Source organism: Erithacus rubecula (genome assembly GCF_903797595.1).
Source record: "Erithacus rubecula genome assembly, chromosome: 6".
In the NCBI taxonomy this organism is placed as follows: domain Eukaryota; kingdom Metazoa; phylum Chordata; class Aves; order Passeriformes; family Muscicapidae; genus Erithacus; species Erithacus rubecula.
The window spans coordinates 11564826-11589358 of record NC_136688.1 but is presented as its reverse complement, the minus strand read 5'-3'; the positions used below and the strand labels follow the sequence as shown (position 1 = coordinate 11589358).

General features: G+C 39.0%; 1 protein-coding gene across 1 annotated transcript in view; it reads right to left on the bottom strand.

Annotated features, from left to right (window-relative positions):
* SHANK2 (SH3 and multiple ankyrin repeat domains 2) overlaps positions 1–24533 on the bottom strand; it is a 274142-nt gene that overhangs the window by 237219 nt on the left and 12390 nt on the right. The window contains 8 exon segments of the mRNA XM_079307962.1: positions 846–1013; positions 1855–2006; positions 2260–2368; positions 2502–2573; positions 4258–4461; positions 10353–10572; positions 22497–22609; positions 22997–23066. Of these exon segments, the coding sequence (XP_079164088.1) occupies positions 846–1013; positions 1855–2006; positions 2260–2368; positions 2502–2573; positions 4258–4461; positions 10353–10562 (915 nt within the window). The 5' untranslated portion in view covers positions 10563–10572; positions 22497–22609; positions 22997–23066.

Sequence of the window (24533 nt, the reverse complement as noted above, 5' to 3'; positions counted from 1 at the left end):
CCCACTTAGTAAAAAAGCTCAGATTCCTGCCCAAATGTGGGTGCCAATGCTACCTCCCATTTCTTTCCAAGAAAAAAAGAAAAACATCTGTGTACTAAAGAATTTAGTGCACAGAAAATAAAGTGAGTCAAGATGACCCAGTAAGACCTTTAAGTTGATTACTTGTATCTTTATTTATCTCATACTACAGCAGTTCCAATTTCTGTAATTATCCAAACTCGTCCATACAAAAAAATAACAAAGTAGCTGCAATGACACTGGGACTGTTAGAATCTTTAAACTTCATCTATTACTGACTTTATCACTATGCAAAGGGAAATCAATGAAGCATTTTTACACAACTGTTGGATAACATTCAGGGGTTTGTGGAGAGGACAGTGAGATGCTGATTGACCAGCAGCAGGATCCTGAACCCAAATCTTCCTGTAGAGTTCAGCAAAGACAAGGGGAAAGCACCCTGACAAAAACACAAGGAGCATTACCAAGGACACTGACACTGGCATTTAATCAAAATAATGAGCTAAATTTTTCTACTGAAGTGATATGAACAGGCATCTAAAATTCCAAGAGTCCACTACATAAATATGACCAGTGCAATTTCTGCAGCAAATTCCACAATAACCAGAGGATTTCAAAGTTACAGAACACCACTGGAACAGTTTTCTTCTTCTAAGTCACCACAGCAGGATGCAAAGTGAAAAAATAAAAAGAAGTAAAAAAAAACCAGATAGAACAAGGAAGAAATTTCATACTTCAATGTGCACCCACTTGAAAACAGCATTTAACCCCAGAACAACCATGGCACATTTCCTCATTAAAGTCCAAAAAAAGCAAATCTTTTCTACCTGATGAATTTCTTGCCATCCATTTTCATCCTTGCAGCTGACTGTAGCATGTTCATGCAGTAAGAGCTCACAGCAGAAAGGGTCTCCTCCCACCACGGCTGTGTGGTACAGTGGGGTCAGGCCACAGCTGTCCTTGTAGTTGGGAGATGCTCCCAGCTCTAAAAGGGTCTGAAATCAATCACAGACTATGAAAAATAGATTTGGGAGGGACTTCCACCTATTTTACCTGAAAAAAAAAACCCTGGAAAAGTATGTATAAGATTGATACTTGACATAACATCTCTTGCTCATTTACCAGCTGATAAGAGTGGGCCACAGCACAGACTAAGTTAAGCAAGAAAGAAGAAGAATTAGGATGTAAAGGGCCTCGGAAAAATTAGGATATAAAGGGATCTATGGGGATGGCACAGAAAGGAGTGGCAATGTTCAGTTTCCATCCTCTCTCTAGGATCAGAAATGTCAGCTCTGAAAATGGTGCATCACCTTTGCAACACATTCACCTCTTCAGTTCCAAGGTGCTTTTTCAAAAATGCCATGCAATTTGAGCATCTGTCAAAAGGAAGCAAGCAAGAGCCATAAACCTAAGACTTAATCTAGACCATCAGTGTGATTTAAGAATACCTGTTAAAATACAAAAGAAAACAGAAGATACAGTGTTAAGGCATTATGTGCAATCCATGCCACTGGAAGCTGCTTTCAAAGAGGTAAGTGACAATAATGCTATTCCTATTTCCTTAGACAGATCTCAGTGTATCAATGAATAAGCTTAAATTTCACCACTTTTTCTTCCTACCAGGAAGAGATAAAGCAGAAATTAAAAGGGTCTTTATGGAAAGCAAATGCTAAGATTTGAAAGCTGTAAGAAAGCACTAGAACAAGCACATCTTAAAGGATCCATGGAGGACAACACAGTAATTAACTGAAAACAGTCTCCCTCATGCAGTTTTTATACAGTCTCCTTATTTTTTTTTCATGAGATAGCACAAAATTTGCTCCTGAAAGTGTTTACCTTGAGGGCTACCTGGTTCTTGGCTCTGGCTGCTTTGTGCAGAGCTGTCATTCCATCCTTGGCTCTGAAGTCTAAATGTGCTCCTCCATTTTTCAGGGCTTTTATCACTTCTACTGTATTGTCAAGCTGAGCTGCCAGAGTTAGGGGTGTTTCTAAGGAAGAGAATAGGATGTACTTGGAAAAAGGTGAGCAAAATTATAAAATAAAGCTACTTTATAAAATAATGTTTAAAATACTGTTCAAGGAAAACCATAATATTATCAATTATCTCCTTTGGATAGTAAAACCCTATAGATTCCACTGGCTCAGAGTTGTGAAGGAATGTGTGAGATTCAACCTGTTAATCAATTTAAGTTTAACTAACTCAAGCTACTCCTTTATGCTGCTTAGTTTTGTTGTTCTGACCTCCACTTTCTAAGTCATGATAGTTTGGGTCCAGTCCTCGGTCCAACATCTTGGTCATTTTTTCCACTGAGAGATGATGGACATGATCCATAAATTTTTTCAAATTGGCCTGAAACAAAGAGTGAAAAATGAATCATCCTCTGACTTCAAAAATAAAATTTGGACTAAAAATGAAGCATTCTGTAAACTGATGTCAACACCTGCTGTAGGTAATTGCTAACTCCTGCAGGAAATTGGAATACCTTTGTGTGAAGCTTGGCCAGCTGCTTTTCATCAAGGTTGAACTGTCTGTACACTCTTTTCTTGTAGCGAAACTGAGGGAAGAAAAAGAAGGAGAAACTTTAAAAATTAAAAACTCATAATATCATTTTCTGACCTTACCAGGAAGTATCATCCATGGTGATGGTAGATTTAGGCAAAATTTTTTACATTTTAGAAATAGGCTCAGCATTTCATATAGTTTTACATCATTTAAGAAAAATTAATATCTTGTACGAATACACTGAGATCAGTGGAGGTGTGCTGGAAATGAGATCAGCCTCCAGAATCTACAGAAATAAGCAAGAACTACACTGAAAAGAGCTTTTCCCCAAGGATTTCTGTGCACTTTCATTTATAGTCTCAGACAGAAAGAGCTGGGAAGGCATACTAAATAAAAAAATATTGATTTCAAAATCGCAGCTTAGCGTTTCTGAAAAATTAAAACAAAAAGCAAACAAAAAACCCAAAAAAACAAAAACAAACAAAAAAGAAACAAAAAAAAAAGGGATATCTGAAAATCCCTTAGTCAAAGTAAGAGGAACCTGGACATGGGAATAGTTCTCCTGATGTTGAACAGGACTGGTTTTGTGAATGAGGTTCTGAGGATTGCCTCTCTTTTGGCTGAAACTCAGTCACATTTTATCCTGTGAGCAGCTTGGGTACAGTAGCAAGATCTGTAGCAAAAGTCATGGGGATTTCCATAGCTATAATTTACCATTCTCTCATTGTCCCATGCAGAATTCCAGGAATGCAGCCTGTATGTTGGACAAGGGACTGCACTGAATGAGGCTTTAACACCAGCTTTTCACAAGATTACTTTTAACACCTCAGTTGCTGCAGTCAACACTCATGACAAACAACAGGAACAAAATAAAGTGGCTGTTTCATTTGCTTATAGTTGTTGACTGAAACTCTGACATAAACTCCTATAAAAGGGAAGACCTGAAGCCCTCTCAGTACCTTGGCTCTTTTCTCTTGGATTTGTGTTAGAGTGGAGTAAGTCTATTAACTGCACATTATTAATGGTTGATCTGCCACCATACAGGCTGTATCAAAATTAATTAAATGCCAGTTTCATGCCCCAGTTTGCTGCTGTATTGCTGTATCTGGCTCTGCTCCAAGCTTGTCCAGTACCATAAAAGTCCTGCCCAGCTTATCCCCAGCTGAAGAGCCTCTGCAGGAGCAACAGAGAGGGAGAAATTCCAGTATATACCCTGTCCTCCCTTGCTGCCTTCCCAGGAGACAGACAGAGGCAACCTGCCTACTCTGAAGGATAGCACAGAGGGAACTAGATGGGGGTTAAAAAAGGCTTCACTGAGACAGAAAATTCCCTTTGGGAGAAAGCAAAGGCTGGTTATCCAGCAACTGCTACACTGCTATTGCAAACCTAATCCCAGACCCAACAGCTTTGCCTGGAGCCTTACATTTCTTTATTAAATCACTGAATAAGATACATGTCCTGTGTCCTCAGCAAAGAAAAACTCAAAAATCCACTGTCTCAGTGATGCTTTGGGTTTCCAGGCATTACCAGAAGAGGTGACTCTGCAACATTTTGGGGATGGAGCAGCTCCATGAGCAAGTATTTCCAGCACTTCTCTGAGCAGGGGTTCAAGCTCAGACTTGCAGCTAAGCATTAATTTCCCAGACACAATTCAGGTGCATTCAGACACCTCAAATACAGTGCTCTGCACAGTTTGTATCAGACTAGAAATGCTTCAGACTTAGATCTACAAATACCTCAAGGGAAGGCACTCCTTTATTGACCGGTTGTGGGTATTCCCTCAGAAGTCGCTCCTCATCCAAAAACTTCCCATCTCTTCCATTGCTTGCAGGCTGGAACAGTCCATAATTCAGGACATCTTTCAAACTCTGATTCAAAGTGCACAAAATCCTCTGCTTTGCAACCCACACTGAAGCTTCTGGGTTAAATCTAATGCATTTCTGCAAAGAGAAAATATTTTAAGGAACCTGGTCAGTGAAAAAAAAAATGCAAGCAGCATCTTACATTCTAAAATTCATTAATATAGTGAGTATTTAGGAATATACACAATAAGTATACGAATTCAATGACAAAACATTGCCCAACAAGAATTCTACTTCAGCTGTGCTTTGATAATACCTAATGCAGAAGTACTGCGAAAACACAGGACTTTTCAAGTTGTTGCACAAACATCAGGGAACACACATATTTTTCCTCAGAGAGAGAGCACCTTCATGGGAAACCTGCTCAAAAGGGATGTTACAAGGTATACAACTATCCACTTGATTCTTGGCTGTTCTAATATCAGTTAGATCCACAGGGATTTCCCAAAAAATGGTATTCAGACAAGAATTCTACTTCCCTTTTAGCTACATTTATCTGAGGGCAAGTTTATGGCAGGAATGATACAAGGTGAAGCAAATTACTTGAATATCTTGACAAACTTTTCCACTTCTCTGCTTCTTACCAAGCTGAAATTCAGGGACTTGAGAAGTTTAGGGATTTTGCCTACACTGCAGTCACTGGTTCCAAGGTACCAGCAGATGGCAATGCCTAGAAAGCAATTTGGTGCGTCTGATGTGCATCCTGAACACACAATGCTGTTTCTGCTTTAATCCTTTACAGTCTTCAATATAAAATGAGACGTTATTTGTCACAAGTAAGGTTGGTTAGGAAGCAGCTTTCATTTCCCTTATTTATTTCATATTTCAGGATGCATTATGAAAAATTTGGGGGGTTTTATATGTTGAAGAGAAGGAGAGAGAGACACAAAGTAGATTGTAACAAGTATTTTCTTTCCCAAATATCCCAGTAGTTACAGTATTGACTTAGCAGCAAGGCCAATCTGTTTGGAATCCCTGTGCTCCTTCTGAAGCTCATTTGCCCCACGACTCCTACATGGATCCAAATTTCAACACAAGATTCAGACTCAAACATCAGCACTTATCAACAAAACCATCAGTTATAAGGTGTGTAATGAGCTTAACTTCTAACACTGTCCACAAACTATCCAAACATCCTGAAAGATTACAATGAGTGTTATTCAAATGGGAAGATAATTTTGAAATTACATGTATTTTTTTATCCCAGGAAAGTCTTTCTTACATGAAACAAAATAATTTTGGACCTATATGACACTGCTTTGATTTTTAAAATACAAAGCAGTTGCTTCTGATTGTAGTTTAATTAAGTCTGCTGGTTTCTCGTGTACCTGGAGAACTCAACATGTTCAATTTTGTTCAGTCTATTCTTGTGTTCTCTCTGTTCTTGATGGTAGGCAAATATTTCACAAACTAATTCAGTGAGAGCCCTAGCTCTTCTAGCAAATCATAATAAACAGAAGTGGGCTTATTGTAAAAAATGCTGATCCCATTAGCAATTTATAATGAAATAAGATCAGATATGTAAAAAGTTAATTGATAACTGAAGAATTTTTTGCTACCAAAGTGTTTCAGACTGAGAAAAGTGAAACTAGTGAGAAAAGTCATTATTTATGCTTTCCATTAAGACAGGCAGGATAGAAGTGGAGCTGTTATCACTCTCTCAGACGCAGGTGCTGAACAAGAGGATAAAAAGGAGCACTCAGATGCTGCATAAGGTGCACTTTCCATCAGCCTGTCCCTGGAACAACTCCACTGTGCTCTTCTGTGTCCTTCTGGCAGCCCTCCAGGCAAGGAGCACCACAGCCACCCCCTATAACTTGCAGACAAGTCATTACTTACTGCCACACTCTGTACCCTGAGGAAACATCAGCTCAATCATAGCAGGACCTACACACAGGCTGCTCTAGTTATGAAATAAGGAACAATTCAGTAGGCAAACATGGCATGGTGACCACAAGAAAAGGAGACAGCAGCAGTGTCAAAAAAAAGGGATAATTTCTTCTAATCTTCAATGACAAGAAATAAAAAACTAAAGAATATGGATAGTTTAGTGATAAGGAACTACAGAAACACATGAAACAAAGATGTTTTGCACTGACAGATACATTCACTGTAAAAAACCATGAAGAACAGTCAAAAATAAAAGCCCTGAATAGCTCATAGTCACTGTCAAAAGCACACCAGGCCCCTCAAAATGCAAGTGTAGCAGCAAGACAGCATGTCATCACTGGCTGCTGAGATGCAAGGCCTATGCGTGGGATGTGAAAGCTCCTTGGATCACAGGAGACACGGTCAATTATAATCTTGCATTCCTGCATGCTGGTGAGAGCAAGTCACTGAGTGAAGGCAGGATGGGAAGCCAGGCAAAATACAACTCATCCAGCTGATGGGAAGATATTAATTCAGTAGGAATAATGCTCATTATAAGAATGTCTGAAGGATATTTATCTGCTTAAAATCAATCAGCAAACATATCTTTCTTCTCAGCTGTCAATTACACAAACTGTGCTGTGACTGACAGGCATGACAAAATAGTTTGTACAGCTACCTCCAAAAATATGATAGGCCAGTATATCAAAATATGACTTAGTCCTTTCAATGGGAGATATTGATGTTAAAGATGCAACAGTCAAAAAGTGGGAGAAACAAACGAGAGTTTGGCACCATGGAAAGAAAAGGAAGCAAGTCCCTCATTTTGATTTGTGCTGTGTTCAGCTTGATTCTCTGCTGAAACACTGCTCTCCACCAGACTGCACTCAGGAAACACAGAATTCATGAGGGGCAGGTCAGGAAAACCAGTCTGGCCAGGCTGTCAGCAGATCACCTGCCCAGATCAAGGGCATGTGAACAGATACCAGCAGCACAATGCTTCTCTTACCAAACTGAAGATAAAATAAGGAAGAGCAATTAAAAGCAGCAGGGAACAATCAAGCACAAAGTAAGACACAGAAGAATACTTGGGAAAAGTTGCAAAAGAAAACCTGCAGTATCTATGAGGCAGCAGAGCCTGGAAACAAGTGAAAATGGAGGCATCCCAAGGAAAAATGGGACTCGAGCAGCAGTTGTGACAACTGGGTTCCTACCTCCTTAAGGTAAAAATTACAGAAAGTAAACAAGGTGTTTTATCTGAAAAGCCAGGGCACTAAAGGAAAATATTCTTAATCCTAAAAAACAACAAATAATAAAAAATAAAAGGATACAAAAGTATAAAAAGCAATGCAGAAACAGAACACTAAAAAGTGTCTCCAAATTAAGCTGTTGCTTTATCAAACTGCCACTTAGCAAAGAACATTTTGCATGGAAAGTCCAAAATAATTTTTAAAACTCCAAAAACCAGGGGTGGGAAGAATCAGTAAATGCTCATTATTGCAGCAGAACATATGGGCTGAAACCATGTCAGAGAAGTCTTCAGCAGACCCAAATCCACCTCAGCCTCAGAATTTAATAAAATGTATGGATCTGAGCATTTTGACTTTCAACATAACCCAGAGGAAGCACATAAGTACAGGATAAAACAAAAGAGTGGAACAAGCACCATGTGTTGATTATAAAATGATGAAAACATTCCTTAAAACAACTAGCTGACAGAAATGTTCTCAGTGTCTGCAGCAAAGAGCAATTCTAAGCACAAAACACCATCACTGTCAGAATATCAAGTCAAAGGAGATTTTCTTGACAACAGCTCCTGAAGAGCCCGACTGATTTCACTTATAGGCAGCATCACTTGGGATTTGCTCCTACATGGGCTGGAAAAGCAAATGGATACAAGATGACTGGGTCTGGCTTCAGACCAAATAATACATGCCAGATAACACAGCTTTTTTGCCCACTCCTTGTGACTGTAGAGAGCTTTCCATGCTCTCCATTCCCTCAGGAGTTTTACCAAGCTCAGGAAATCTTTCAATCACTCATTTAAATATTCTCCACCCTCCTGTGAGAAGAATGACACTTATAAAATACAGGTCATGCACAGAGGCAATAAGAAATTACCATTTCTACCAAGTAGTGTTTCAGTAAATTGCATTACCACCTGAACTGAGAAGGAGAAAAAAAAATTATATAAGAACTGAAAAGCAATTGTTCTTAAGGGCTCTGTATGAACTTGTCAAGATTCACATTGTCTTCCAAGCTTCAAACAAGAATAAAAGAGCAACAAGACAGACTTCCTACAATGAGTGGTAATTTATAAAGTTTTCCATGGCAGCACATCCTACTCGTGGTGCTTGGTGCTTATCTCATACCTGCAGTGAAATAAAGGTAGTTTGTACCACAGCCATTGCAGATGAGCAAACTTAATTTTCCTGGATTTTGGTAAAGGCTTTAAAGTTTCCCAGTGGGCTGAATTTCATCTAAAACCCTCAACTTGTTTTCCTTAGAACAAATATAGTCTCAATCACACTCCCTAAAAACCAAAAAAAAGCAGAAAACTAAATTATGTTATTTCATGCTTCTTTGATTAAACAGACTAATTTTAAACACCTCATATGTTAATTTAATCATAATTACACAGGAAATGGGGCCTATGTTTGCTCTGGCTTGTAGCTGTACAACAACTCAAACTCTGATCTTCTCCACAGTTTGCTCCACTACATTTAATCCACCAATATTCCTGTTTGCTAACCTGAATTCAGGTTTCTCTTTCCTGCACAAAAAGATTGTGAGCAGATAAATTAAATAAGAAATACATCAGTTGCTTTAGAACTGCTTAAAACAACTCAGTTACTCATCATGAAGAGTTTATTGAAAAGGAAAAAGAAATACAAAAAGTAAAGCAATAAAAATGAACAAATTATAAAATTTATTGTATAAATTGTCTTGGTGTTGTCAATAAAAAACTTATTATTCATCTAGAAACCAGAGTAATTAAATAAGAGGGCTTCAGGAAGCTACTATCCTTGTGGTTTTAACAACAGAGTAAACATAGCAAGTAAAGCTGGTATTTCTGTTCCATTTCCACAGATCTATTCATTGGCAGGGTCACAGATAGAGCAAGCTGGTAAGACCATCAAAAAGGGCTCCAGAACCACACCTGAGGGCACACTGTCAAAACAGCTCTTCCCTGTCAAGCTGCAGCCACCATCTCTATCATTCTAAAAATGAACTTAATTAAGAAGAAAGAAAGAGTTTCATCTGAGACAGATCTTTGATGGCAGCAGGGCATGATATAGTTCTGACATAACAGAGTGATGTCTGAGGCTCACATCCATAAAATGGATGTGTTTTTACAATCATCTTGGAAATTTCAAAAGGCTGGTGCCGCCACTGAAAGTCCCAACAGCAGCATTCAAGGAGACCTGGGGTAATTCAGATAATTAATAACAAACTTGGACAAATTGTGGCTCTAGATGGAATCAGGCTCTCCTGAGACATTTCCCAGCATGATATTGTTATTCCTATCACAGCTCTTATGTTGGTTTCTCCGACTGGAAGTTCAGCAACAACATCCTGTAGTAAAGGCATGGCAGCAAAGGAGGAAGGAGAGGTTTATTTGTGCTTTTCTTTCCTCATCTTTACACTTTAATAGCCACAGGCTTGCTAAAAGGGATGTCTGATGTGTGGCAGGGTGGCAGAGAAAGACAACAAATATACAAATTTTCTATTCAATCTTCATATTTTGATGTGGTTATGGATTCCTAAGTCACTTTCTTTTACCCAAATATCTGAATGGAGATCAGAGAGGTATTTTGCTTTATGAACATGGCTTTCATCAGATTAACACACTAAATCCACTCCCATGGAAGGGACTGGTGCCTGTAGTTGAGGCAACCAGTCAGATAAACCACCAGGGTACAAAACATAGAAGTTAAAATAAAGCATGAATTTTGTCTATAATATGTAAAAAAAAAAAAAAAAAAAAAAAAAAAAAAAAAAAAAAAAAAAATTAAAAGGGAACAGATATACTGCAGATTGAAGCCAGCAAAGCTAATCATTAATTTCCCTTTGTTTAATTGCAGTGCACTCTGCCTTACCGTTTGCTGCAGGTCAGGTATGATAATTCGAATCACTAAAGTGTTGCTCTGACTGTCTTCCATTCTGCTGCTTGGCTTTTCTGCAGTTGCTCTAATTGTGTCATAAATAGTTTCTTCTTTGGAGCTGTCTGACTCAGACTCAACAGAATAGTCAGAGAAGCTTTGTGCCATTTCATCTTCACTTGATGTAGGACTACGAGGCATGTTCATGTATTTTATTCTGCCAATACAAAGGAGAAAAAGAAAAAAATAAGTTACAGTTCAAGTCTTCAAAATGAATCAGCTACAATTTTTTTTCATCTTGGAAATAACATGCATTTAACAAAGAAGTTTTATGGTTTATCCTCCTTTTATTTCTTTCTGTCAATTACGTGGGTAGGCAGAGTATAAGGAAATAAATCTGGCTATCATTTTACTAGAGAAGAGGAAGCGTAGGAGAAGGAAAAAAGAGTAATAAAAAAGATAACCTTCCTTCCCAGGCACATCCAACCTCCCAAAGGATCCAGAAAAAACAGCATAATTACCCAGTCCTGTGCTAACCAGCACCACTGCAAACTGTACTAAGAGATAGGCCTGGCTCTATAGTCTTCTCTTCCCAGTGAAAAGACATTTCAGGGAATTAATGTAAATGCTAAGCTAACATCATCCTGTATATCAAGAATCTGCACAGGTGAGGCTTTCATAAAAGTCAGTATTCCCAAATAGTGGAACCAACCAAAAAATTAAATCCTACAGGGAACCAGACAGTCACAGGTGCTGCTATGTGGTTTGAGGCTCACACAACATCCTTTTAAGCCAACACCACCCAAATATGTCCATTATACATACTCAGAACTTAGAAGCACTTTTAATCTGTGATACAGTTTAGGCTAAAATGAAAGTCATGTTTATTCCAGACAAAATACATTTGTAATCAGGGGTCTCACACTAAGAACAGCAGAACATTTTCCTTCAGGGATTTTCCACCTACAAGAGCAAAAGAATTTTTGTTGTCCCTCAAACTCAAGGCTGCCTGAGGATATGATAATTATTATTATATGGAAAAATGGAGGAACACATTTACAGTGAAAGAAACTGAAAAGACCAACAATAAACTCTGCAGTGCTTGGACATCGCATAATTTTTCAGATTTAGGCCAGAAAAAAATGCATTATTATTTTTCTTCTTTTCCTGTGAGTAATCTTCTAAGACATTTCCTCTGCTGTTAAACTCAAAATTAAAAATAATAAAATAAATAAATAACCAAACAAGCAATTCCACTGTCTGCTCACATTTAAAAAGAGACAGTAAAGCAAAAGTGAAGCATAGAAGGGTGAAATGACCAAGGTCACTCACAAACTGGGTGACTGTACTGAGATACTCAAATACATGTTTTCTGCACCAATCTCTCAGCCAGATCAGCCCAAATAAATAAAGTCAAACAACAGCAAGGGTTAAAAAAACATTTTTTACTACTGTGTCTAACACCTTAGTTTAAACCAATTTAGTTCAATTCATTCCCTCTCCATAGCCTGGTCACTGTCCCAGCAGTGACTCCAGAGCAGAGACCAAAGGCTGCCACTGTCATTTCCCATTTTAAGGTGTCCACAGGTCAGCCAGGCAGTGGTGAGTCACGCCTGAGGCTGGAGGTCAAGGACAAGCATTCCCACAGCACATCATATCACATCCCCACATCATCAAGCTTTATTGTTGCTTCTGATGAAGGATAATTCCAGTGTTATTACCCTCAGCTAGAATTACTAATGAAGACAAAACGTGCATTCAGAAATCTGAAAGTAAGCCAGTTCACAGCAGCTTAATGCAAAGCTCTATTTACAAAGGAAAACTCTGCAGGGAGTATTTCCATTTTTTGCTGCTTCACTGAACTGTAGATTAATGCTGCTTTCCAAAGCACCTAAAGTCAATAAAAAGCATAAACATTTCTGTGGCTTCTCTATTTATTTGCCACTGCTAAAACATGTGAACCCAAAATACAGCAGGGCAATACACAGAATTTAAAGGTTTAAGAGGTACAGGCCAGTGAGTGTGAGCAGAAAGACATAAAGACCATCACGTGGTTTGTCCCTAAAGCCATCTGAGAGTACAACGCATTCCAGGGCAGTGGATTCTACAGACAGCAGTAAACTGCAGTCATGCAGCAGCCAAATAAAGAGTTAGGAGGAAAGAACTTCCTGGGGTTTTGGCAAGCGAGTTTTCATGTAAAAACTACCCAGGAATATCTCATTCTAGAATAAGAAAGGGAAATCTCCTGCTGAAAAAACAGCTGCCAGGAATCAAGCCTTTAAGTTTAATAAATAGTGGGACAAAGAACTCTATGGAGACTCATCAACAAGGCACAAGACACCTAATATTCTAGAAAATGATGCACAAGTAAGCACAGAAGGGATAATAAAGGTTTGTATCCACAGCAGCAAAGCAAACAGGATATAGGCCCCACCACAGCAGAGAAACAGATCATTTAACACCATTTTTAAAATAAGACTATTTGAGTACTGGAGAAACTGGCAATTGGTATGGCTCAAGTCATGTGGAGAGGGAAGATCCCACCATTCATTAAGCAGAGCCGTGGGCTATCACAGCTGCCACAGGGAAGGTATTTTCTTTCAGGAACTGTTTCACTTTTGTCCCAAGGATATTTCAAAATAATTTTCCACAACCAAACTTATTATATCAGGAAAATAAGGCAGGTTGCCTGGCTTACTAATTAATACTTGTATAACCCATGAAAATATTGCATCCCAAGTTCCTAATTCCTAGCTGGTTCAATACCTAATTCATTGGTTCAATACAGCTGAAACACAGATTAGGTTTATCATGGTTGCCTGGGATGTCGTTTTTCCTTTTCTTTGAAAAAAAAAAAAAAACAAACCCAAAACCCAACAGATCGTACGATTCCTACAGTTACAATGATCGTGTTTTGTCTGTGGCTGCTTTTGGTGTAGAGAAGGGCTAGGTGCTGACAAGATTCTCTGTAAATGAATAAAAACAGATGTCATTATCATCTTGGCAATAAACACACAATGAAAATTATCACACAAACAGGATTTGTTCCACCTCATGTCCTCTGTTCACATTTCTCAACTTCTGGACACTGAGTGTGTCCCAGCTCTAGGCACTGTACTGCCCTGGCCTCTGCACATCCCCTAAGAAAAGCAAGCTTGAGCTGCAGCTGGCTTAACACCCCTTTTGACACAGGAAGGCCACAAAAAAGCAGGAAAAAAGGCCACAGAAAAGAGAGTAAAAGGATGGCTTTATGCTCTGTTATTATTGGACTGTTCCCCCAGCACCTTGCCCTTTAGCTTGGCAGGAGCAGCAGGATGTGTCCCCAGCCTTGAGGGCCATGGCCAGGTGATGTTTCTCAGACCAACAGGACAGATGAAAGCAGTAGAGATCAGACTGCTGCCTTCCCTTTACACATGCTATTTTTAGATTTGTTTGTTCTCTGTCCAGCCTGCAGCTTCCACAAAATCTGCTGGAATTTCTTATCTGCCATTTGCAGCCACTGCACCATTAAGGAGAGTTGGAAAAAGTCTAAACCATCATCATTAAAACACCTTTTTCTCTAAAAAAAAATGAAAAATAAAAACCTGCAAGAACACTGTAAAAGGCTGGAATTATACAGTGCACAGGTTATCAAACAAGAAAAAATGTAATTCCCAGAACTTACTCTCAGGATGAAAGGTGTGCTCCAGTGAGTGTAAACAGACACAGCACGGGAAAACCAAGAACAGCAACACATTAATCTATACTTTGGAGCCTCAAGGTTGTTAAACATAATACAAAAGGAATTTAATAAATATATATGTTTACATTTATTTTAATCTTAGATATCGTAAACTTGATGTGAAAGGGTTTAAAATATCATCCATACGGAGACACAATTGGCAGGGGATCTTCACCGAACATCCAGGTATTATCAGAAGAACCCACTATAAAAACCGTGTTTGAAAATCTTCAGCTTAATTATGGCTCTGTGTGATTTTGTTGAGCCCACAAAGTACCAAGCCCTCCTGGTTTTGTTTGTCCCTAAAACACAGACGAGGCACGAGCACCAAACGTCTTGTCCAAGGCCATCAAGGCCAGGTCTCAGAGCAAGGTTTTGAATTCAGGGGTCACTGGCTCCTAGTCAAGATAAGACCAATCTATTTTTATATAAACACTCACTTGCACAATAGCAGCTCTGTTTCCTGCAGGGAGAACCCCTCCAGACTGCTGCTGTCAGACCAGTTACAAACCTACCTGTGGGAATATCTGGGATACAGAGTGGGCATTGTCACAGACCGAGTAATACCATGAACCAGACTGTGAGAAAAGTCTGTTTGAAGAGCAGCAGTCACTGCTAGAAAGATGTATTTAGTAATTAACTCTGAGGGAAAACTATTCAGGAAAGGGATTTCTGTGTAAAACCTACGAGAGCTCCCAACACTTGGACTCTGTAGTTTTATTCAGGATTATACACATCAGCTCAGGAACCAGCTTGACGAGGTACTAAATAAAAATGCTTGGAGAAAATCAAGTATTTTCTTTTCTAATTATAATAATATTAAAACAAAAATGCACTTCAGACAGAGATGAAGGTGGGGGGCTGAGTCCCAGCACACTATGCATTTCACACCTCCCCATGGCTGGGCAGAAAAGGTTATGCAGAGGAATATTTGAACTCCAAATGGCAATTTGCAATTTGATGCATTGAGTTCCTCTGCACTCCAACTTTAAAGCTGGCAGAAATCAACACTGCCATCCAAAAATTAAGCCCACCCTCCTTCTCACGCCAGAACACTCCACCCTTGTCCCCAGGCTGCTTTAACATGAACAGTGAAGCAAAAGAAAGCACTGATCCAGGTCAAACTCCAGCTTTTTGTTGTTGTTGTTGTTCGGGAGGTCAACATCCATTGTTGCTGTAACTGGATCGCTATGCAAATGTTTGCAGAAGCAGCAGGAGAAAGATGGCACAGAGCCAGAAGTGAACTGCCAGGGCTTGAAAAGGGCAGAACCACTTCATCCAAAGGCAGCATTAATGTTTATCATCACGGAGTGAATCTGAGACACCACTATCTGAGTGACAGGAAAGAGATCTCCCTAAACAGAGCCATCTGACTAACCACGATGGAAACATTATCAGCACCCAAATTCCACAACTCCAAGCAGGACAGGGCTGAAAGCCATGGACACAAAACTCAGCCAGGCAAATGCAAAACCTAAAAGAAAATATCTACAAGAAGAAAGCCAGAAGACACACAAGGAGTGCTAAACAATCCACAGCAAAACCTCAGGGGAGACGAGGCACTTGGAGATCCCCTGTTCTTCCAGCTCCATCAGACAGGGACAACAACCCCCCTGATTACAGCTTTATTCCCCATTCAGCAGTCCCTCACTTAAATTCACTTCCTGGTAATGTATTTTTTATCTTTCTGTTAAATAACTGAAACACCCAGATAAATATTTTAGAAGATGAGTGCTGACACAAATACTACAGTACCAGAATGATGAGCAAAAATTCCTCCTGTAATTTTCTCTGAAGCTGTTGTTCCTCAGTGTGGCATCTTGTGCTTCCAAACTGAATTACTGATTGGAAATCAATATTCAAAATCAATGGTCATATCCATTGGTTCTCATCAGCACCATCAGGAGATTGGTTTTACTGCTCTGTTAAAGAGTAAATTTATGCAGCCCTTGATTTATTTGATGGGTGATCAGCAAAACAGTCAAATTGTTTTGCAAAAGGGCTCAAGAGTGAGACTTCACCCCACCTTTTTTTTTAAGAAAACAAAGACGAAAATTGAGTGAAGAAAATGTTGCACCTGTCACTTATTTCTGAGCTCTCTGGTTCATGTAGATTTGCACAGACTTGCTAACAAGAGGCTAAGCCCCATTAACTTTTGGTATTTAGAGTCTTAAATGCCAACATCATATGATTAAAATGGATCTGTAAGCAGGTAAATTTTTTTTAATTTTAGTATTTTTAAACATAGGTACTTCACCATTATCGCTGCTGCACACATACAAAATCTACACAAGCAGCCTATTTCTGCAAATACAGGGTAGTTTTCTGAGTTTCCTTCGTTACCAAGCAGCTTTGGATGCTAAATTTCTCCTTTGTTCTCAGTCTCTTCTACTTAGCATTTATTTTCCCTGTAAACTATTCAGCTGGTCGTGGTATCTCCATGGAAAGGCTGAAGTTCAGCCAAGCAGACATAAAGAGGTATTTTGGGGAAGGATAGGAACAAGAAATACAAGAGACAGCTTCTTCTGCTGAATGAGGAAGGCTGGAAGGTAGAGAAGCAGATGTAGAAAATGCTTTTGAAGGTCTAAAGTGGAATTTCAACAAGAAAAATGTTTGAAGTACGATTTCAACATGAGAAAACAGAACCTGCTGGCAGGAACAGGAATGAAGTGTAAAGATTTCGCCCAAGGTGGAGCAGTAAAATTGGTTAGAATGGTTACCAATGTTTAAAAAAATTATTAAAACATATTAATAGGGGAAATAGAGTAAGTATTTATAAATGCTGACCAGCACAGGGAAGTTTACAGCAAAGGTAACACAAGTTCTTAAGTGGCTTTTTTTTTAAGCCCCTGCAAGGTTTCCAGAGCAATTCTGGCTGACCTTTATTTAAAGGTCCTCTTCCAGACAGGGTATTAGGGCCAGCCCTGTGAGCTCCACAGAGGTACCTTCCAGGCTCTGTTCATTTCCACAGTTGCTTTTAGCATAGCCTCTAGTTTTCACATATATTAGAACTTTTGCTTTCCAACAGATAGACAACAATGCTCCTAAGGCATTCTTTAAATACTCCTTGCAGTGGAAACTATAGTTTGCTTATGGCAAAATAATAATCACTTTGAAGTATTAAATAAGATCCTTACAGGAATTGCACGCACTTAGCAACATTCAGTCTGAAAACAGACCTGGTTTAGTTTGATCCAGAATTCTAAACCACTTTAAACAGATGATAAACAAACAAACAAAAATAAAACTAAATAAGTAGCAGCTAAATAGCTATATTAATATATAAATATATTAATATATAAATAGGGTGGAAAACAACAAAACGTTTTAGGAAATGCACCAAGCACATTGTCCCAGATACACAACTTGCATCCAAAAACTGATGTCTTCTTGGACTCAACATTGTCTTCATGAGCAAAACAACAGTCATGGTATGAAAAGCCAACATGAAACATGGAAAAGTTTATCCAGTTTAATCCAGTTCCAGATCCATCATGTTATAAAGAAAAAGGCATTTCTTCATAACATAACAGCTTTTACATAAAATATTACAAAGAAATTTTTTACTGTGAAGGTGAGGAGGTACTGGTTGCCCAGAACAGCTGTGGGTGCCCCACCCTGGAAGTTTGTTATGACAAAATAAACTGCAGATACACTGACTGAATGAAAAAATTCCACCTCAGTTATTCAAACCAAGAATGCTACATTGTGAGTTGTTAGGACATGTTCTTGAAGTAATATCGAAGTACTACACCATTTCAACTTTTATTAGTCACTTCTGTTTCTAAAAATACAGACCAAATGGTCATTTTGGGGTGCCGACCAAATTTCCTTACCAAACAGAAGCATGTAGGGCAAGGCATTTTATCTTCCAGGCTTTCTGCTCCCAGCCTCTGCTTGCACTTAGCTACATAAATATCAAAAAGATTATATGTTGGAAGGGAAAGGACATAAGAGAATTTAAAAATATTTACAACACATCTGAAAAAAAATCAAAGCTTGTTGAACATATTTATATCAGTTTCACATCCCTGATGGACAAAGCAACTTTGTTGCTGGTTAATTTGATGCTTATCTTCTTTACCTGCAGAACACTATTTATTGATAATTCAAATACAAACAAAATTAAATGTTAACAGAGAAGCACTGCTGGTGTCTTGTTATGTAGATTAGATCAAGCCCTGAGAGTAAAAAAAGCAGTTTCCTTCTCCTCCTTGCACACAGGTTAGCATTTAGAGTTTGCTATGAAGTTCAACCTGAATTTTCCTCAGATATGACCCTGGTGAGGGCTACTATGTTATTTAATTTGCTGTGTTGACAGAAATGGTCTCACTGCTTGCTTTAGTTTAATCAATGGAATAACATGCCAATTAAAATAAAGCAAAGCTTCAAATAGATGCTCCATTTTTCTTATAAAAGGATAAGTTATCTTTGTTTGAGAGCTGGTACAACAAATAAAATCAATTACCCTTTCTCCTTGTCTGTACTGGAGTTTTTTTCTCATTTAGTTTCAATGAATTCATTTCTATTTCAACTCAGCAGGAAACCTCCCTTGAGGTTTGCAAAGGACACCAAGTGTATACAGGTGGGATTTGCAGACACAGAGCTCAGACTCTCCAGGTCTGCAATTCTGGGCCAGTCTCCTGTGAAAGAGTCTGTAGGGGGAGATTTTCCCTGGCCTTCACACCAGCTTCATTTCTTTCCTTAATCCAGGGGGAAGCAACAAACAAATGGTGACCCAGAAAGGATGGAGGAGAAGCGGGGCAGGTGAGCAGCCCCTGGATTAGCCAAACTCCAGTGCAAGCACAGCCACGTGCCTTGTCCTCACCATCCCTCTGCCCATCTGTGTCTGTCTGCAGAAACAGGAATATTCCTGTTTCCCAGGCACAGATGGTCTCCAGGCTTCTCTTAATTGCAGAAAAACTTCCTTTTTTTTTTTTTTTTTTCCAGAGGTAGTTTTTGTAAAAGGAACTCTTCTGACCTCACCTGCAGCTTCCCCAGCTATCTTCCAACCCAAGCTAAGCAAATCTTGTGCTTTAAGTTATACTCCAGTCTGTGCTCATGGCACAACCAAGGACATTCTTTACATTTTTGTAGGTGAAGGATGGTGATGACAGACTGGAAAAAATATCTGCAGGCTTAGAAAGGCTAAGTGATCTGACAAACTGACCCAGGCAGCACAGTTACTCTGTAGAGTAACTGAGAAATTATTTTCTTGAACTTTGAGATTTTTTTATTCAATTAATTATACAGATAAGAAACTCATTTTTACAAAATTATAGCCTGACAAAAATTAGGCAATCAACCCAATTAAGCTAATTAAAAGAGCCAGTTTCCTCATTGACTATCAAGGTTTAATTATTACCTTCAGTAAACAGCTCAAGAAATAAAATATCACTTCTTAGGCAAGAAGAAAACAGACTAAGATCCATGTTTGTGACCATTAGGCAAAAGAAAGGAAACAAAAAATAGAAAGAATGTTATTGTGTGAAAATACAGATTCATAAACTCTTCCAGCTTTTGCTATTTAAATGTCAGGTTTAGTTTGGAATTTAATATTAAAAATAAATAGCATGTTAAATCACCCTGAGTTATCTGCTCACAATACCTTTAATTTAGATATGGTTTAGGATACCAACAAGGCTGTTTTTCGGAAGTAACCCTCTCTCAATGCAGAATCAAGATAAAAATCAGCCTCTCTGAACAGAAGGACCTGAATTCTTTGCTGTGCTTTAGATTCAGAGAATCACCAAATCATTTGGGTCACAGGGGTCTCTGGAGGTCTTTATTTCAACCTCTTACTCAGAGCAGGTCCAGCAATGAGATCTGCTTGGGTTGCTTTTATCCAGGCCTGCCTGGACAATCTCCCTGAAGTCAGCTCTTTTCCAGGCTTACCTCACCTTCTCCTTGCAGGACAATAATCCAGCTCCTTTTTTCTTGCTGACCCTCCACAGAACTTACTCCAGTTTGTTCATATGTTTTCTGTACTGTGGTGGGTCCAAAACTGGACTGAAGGTGCAAGATGTGATTTGCAGAGTTCCAAGTCACAGCTGGTACAACAACTTTTCTCCAGCTGGTGGCTGTGCAACTTAGTATATAATGGAGATTCAGGCAAATTTCAGCATCACCTAAATTTCTGGATTCATTTATACCCATTTACAGTGATTTTTTTACAAAGTGTATTTTCTACCTGTCTGTGTAGGTCTCTAATTCAGTCCCAGGTAACATAAGGCCTCAAATAAGGCTGCTGGGAGAACCAGAAATACTTTAAACAGATTTATTTCTAATTGACTAGATTTCATGTTGATTGTACTCCTGGAAGTCCTGATTAAGTGAATTCATTACCATTTATAATTTCTTGACAGCACACTTTGGAGATTTCAGCCATGGAAATTATCACAGTCTAATCAAGATATGCAAACTGAATATAAAAGCACTTACCAAAAAAAAAAATTTAAAAAAAATTTAAAACCAACTTGATAGAAAATAATCCTAATAAGAAAACCAGCATCATTTTCACTCCAGGCATACTACTATCAGTTTCTGCCACAGAGAAAGTATTTATAAAAAGATTTTATTAAATGTTCCAAAGGAGCAGCTGCTGACTGAGGATTTGACAGAACCTTTGTGAAGGACATCCATGTGTGACCATGGCTTCCTAGGAATGACAAGCAGTGATATCCAGGAACACTGTGCTTGGAAGGGCTCCTGAATTTCTGAGGGCTGGGGTGACCCTGTAAGAGGCACCCTCACTTTGCTGCTCCAGTGTCTCCAGGTGGGCTGCTGGTGGGAACAATTGTGGTGCAAGCCTCATTTCCTGATGCTGCTGCTGCTGCCAGAGCTACTTGTGCCTATACCTGGTCAGAGGGGAGGAACAGCATCCAGGCAGCTCTGCTTTCCCTGTAATGCAGCAGAGCAGGGAAGGCAATAATTAAGCCCATCATGTGAACCAAACCCTTTAGGACATAGCCATTAATGAGATTTACAAAACCCTCTCTCTGCTTTGCTGTTTGCAGAAACAAAGGAGGCAGAGTCGACATGAGAAAAGCCCTTTTCAGCATTAACATAAAACTATAAAAACTTTTTTTTCACACTTTTAAAGAAAAGAAACATTAAAAAGAGACTTACTGTTAGGTTTTGTGTCTGCTTAATGTTCTCCTACTTTTATGTAGCCTCCCTCACAGCTGGTTTTGGGGTTTTTTCCACACTTGTCATCACTAGCTGCCTCACCTCAAAGGTTTTCTGCAGTTCTTAATAAATCCAAACTTCTCCACTTGGTTCTTTAGGAACACATGGAGAGTGACCACTTCTGCGTATCAGCTGAAATTGCTTACATGCTTCTTAAGGGGGGCTTATATAAAAGAAAGAGAGTGACTTTTTCCACAGGCAGATGATGACAGGACAAGGGGGAATAGTTTTAAACTGAAAGTGGAGATTTAGATCAGGAAGAAAGCTTTATTCAGGAGCTGGTGAGGCCCTGGCACCAGACCAGGTGAGAGGGGCCGTAGCTGCCCCTGGATCCTTGGAATGTTCAAGGCCTGATTGGACAGGGCTTAGAGCCCCCTGGGATAATGGAATGTGGCCCTGTAAACTTAAACATTTCAGTCAACAGAACACAGCTATTTTCATCAACTCATTGTGAAACACAACACTTAAAATCCAAATTTGCACACCTGTCTCTGCTTTCTTTAGAATGTGTGCTTATCTTTGATAGGGGCCCTACCACAGAAGCACAGTCAATTATTAAATGCCCTGATAAGCTAGAAATTCATTGGGCTGAGCTTTGAGGCACACACATTTTTTACATCTTTTTCTCCTTTTTCCATCTTTGCAGACTACTGATCCAAATTATACTGCTTCATGTCACCACACACTTTACAGTAATCCAACTGACACATTTTACATAATTTTTGTATTTTTATTCTCCTTCTAGTGCTCATCCAAAGGCACTGTTAGGACTCACTATCTAATCCTTGATCTGTGTTCATAAATGCACATTGACACACACCTGCAGCAGCCAGGGCAAGAGAAGGTACCTTCAGTTCCTCTTATCACAGAGAAAATTAGTTTTTTAGTTTTCAGATCATGTCTCACCAAAGGAAACCTAAGTTTCAATCAGTGTCCTTTTTGTTTTCATTTTCTGATTTCTAAGTTTCATGTTTCAATTTATTTTGTAATGATTAAACTGGAAGCCAAGAAAGTGATGTTACTTCAAGAAATTGTTCTGCATGAGAAGTTCTAAGCCACTTCCAGAGTGCTGCCAAACCTTCTTGGACTGTGTTTTGAATGAATCAGAGGAAAGCAAAGATAAAGACATTTATAATAAATATAAGGACTAGAAGTCTTTCTTAATAGGAAACACTGAAAATGCAGCATTTAGGTAAGGTAAAAATGATTAAAGAAATATGATTGTGCTGTACCACAAGAGGCTTGAGTCCATCAGTTCTCACCAAACGGTACAAAATCCAAGAAATTCTTCATCCAGTCCTAACATCACCTGCAAATTTGCAGGGACCTCATTAATAAACTGCTCCTAGATAAAAACAGGGGGGGTTATAACATCTAACACAAGAAATATGATAACTTCATTCTACCTGCTAGTTCATATTTCAGGTACTTTGGGGAAGAGGAAGATAACAGTCAACAAGATCTTCCAACCATCTTCATTCCAGGCTGCAGTTCAACTGCAAATTCCTCTTCTCTAAGATCATTTTTGTAACCCACCCACCACCATAAAGCAGAAGGAGGAACAGTTTCCTTTCTGGAGATCAAGAAGGTTTTAGAAGTGTTTTTGACCACCTGTTTTTCACAAAAATTCAGCACAACCCTGGCTGAGGTCCTGGGCTGTAACTGTAGCTTTGCCCACCTGACACAAATAACTCAAACATTTTTCTCTCTAAAACCAGCTTGGCACACTTACCTGTCAACACTGGTGACAGCAACAGTGCCAAGAGGATCATCAGAATCTAGTTCTCTTTCATCTCAGATTCCTGAACAAAACACAGAAAGACATAAATATTTAGAGCTGAAGAAAGAAATTAAGCAACCCAATGGCCACTCTCTTTAAATGCTATAAAGCAGAAACACTCAAGAATTTATTTTTTTTTCCCACAAAGGAGATTTTGATAGAAGAAGAAATTTTACCACATTGCAAATTCCCAAAGTATTCCCCATACTGTAACATAAATATTATGCATAGCTTTGCAAGGGCAGAGCCTGCCATGGCTTCACTCACTCCAGAGTGCTTCTGGCAGCATGAAGTCAAGCACCAAGACAAAAACAGACTCTTCTGGTTATCAAGAAAAACATAATTTCAGGCCAGATCTGACAGAAGGTAAGAGGTGCTGCTCTGCTGTTTCCCACAAACATCTTCCTTGAGTCGTGCCAAAGCTCTGAGCATCCCAGGGATGTGCATTGGCTGAACAGTCCAAGTACAAGCAGCAAAATGCTTGGTTTTGCCTCCCCATGTCCACCCGAGCTCCTGAAATTAGGGTCTGCTGTCTGCAGGCCCCCAGAGGGATTCCCCAAATCAGCAAATGTGCTGAGCATCCCAGCCCAGCTCTGGGCATAGCATGTATCCAGGTATCCATACCCAGCTGGGATCCCAAGTGTGCATGACTAGATTCAAATTCCATTGCCTTCACTAATGGTTACAAGCTCATGCTGAACAAAATTCTTTCCTGTTACATATTTTCCTCTATTTACAGACATAAATGGAAGGGAAAATCCAGGTATTTCTATTTCAAAAGCAAATTTGACTAACTACTTTTTGTTATACGGATCGCCATCAGAAAATAATACTGAATTGTTACACTTTCAGTGTATTTAAGCCCATTCTTTATATTAAATATAGACTTTGACATATTTTACTAAAAATAAACATTCCTATCCAAAATGTTCTGAGTAGGAAGAAAATACTTGCATATCTGTCTCCAGCTCCCGTGTGATTCTGCTCTTTCAGTGGCAACAAAAGAAACTACAGAAGGACATTTCCCACATTGAACTACTGTATTTTGTACCAGTGTCAGCTGCGTTTGAGATTAAGCCTGGTAGGTTTTGCATTTTTACAGTGGGAGATAAAAATGTGATCTCCATGATCACTTGGGCTACAGGAAATGTAGGTAAAAAGTTCAACAGATCTTTCTCATAAGTCAAAAACCAGAATCTATGAAAGGAAAGAGGTCAACAGGTTAAAAGGAAAGCAAAATAAACTGACCTAGCAGGTTTCTTAATCTCTGAGATGGGATAATCTGCTTCTACTTTTCTCTTCCATGCGCACCAGCTTTCAGTTTCTAAATGGATCCAGAGGGAGGAAGAATAACGTGGGACTGGATATATCAGAGAGAAAACTTTCCAAAACTGCCCTCAAATGCTGACACATCAGCACAACATATTCCAAGACTAGGCTTTGTTACCTTTAGGAAAGATTTACAACTTGGTCAGACAATAAAGGTAAG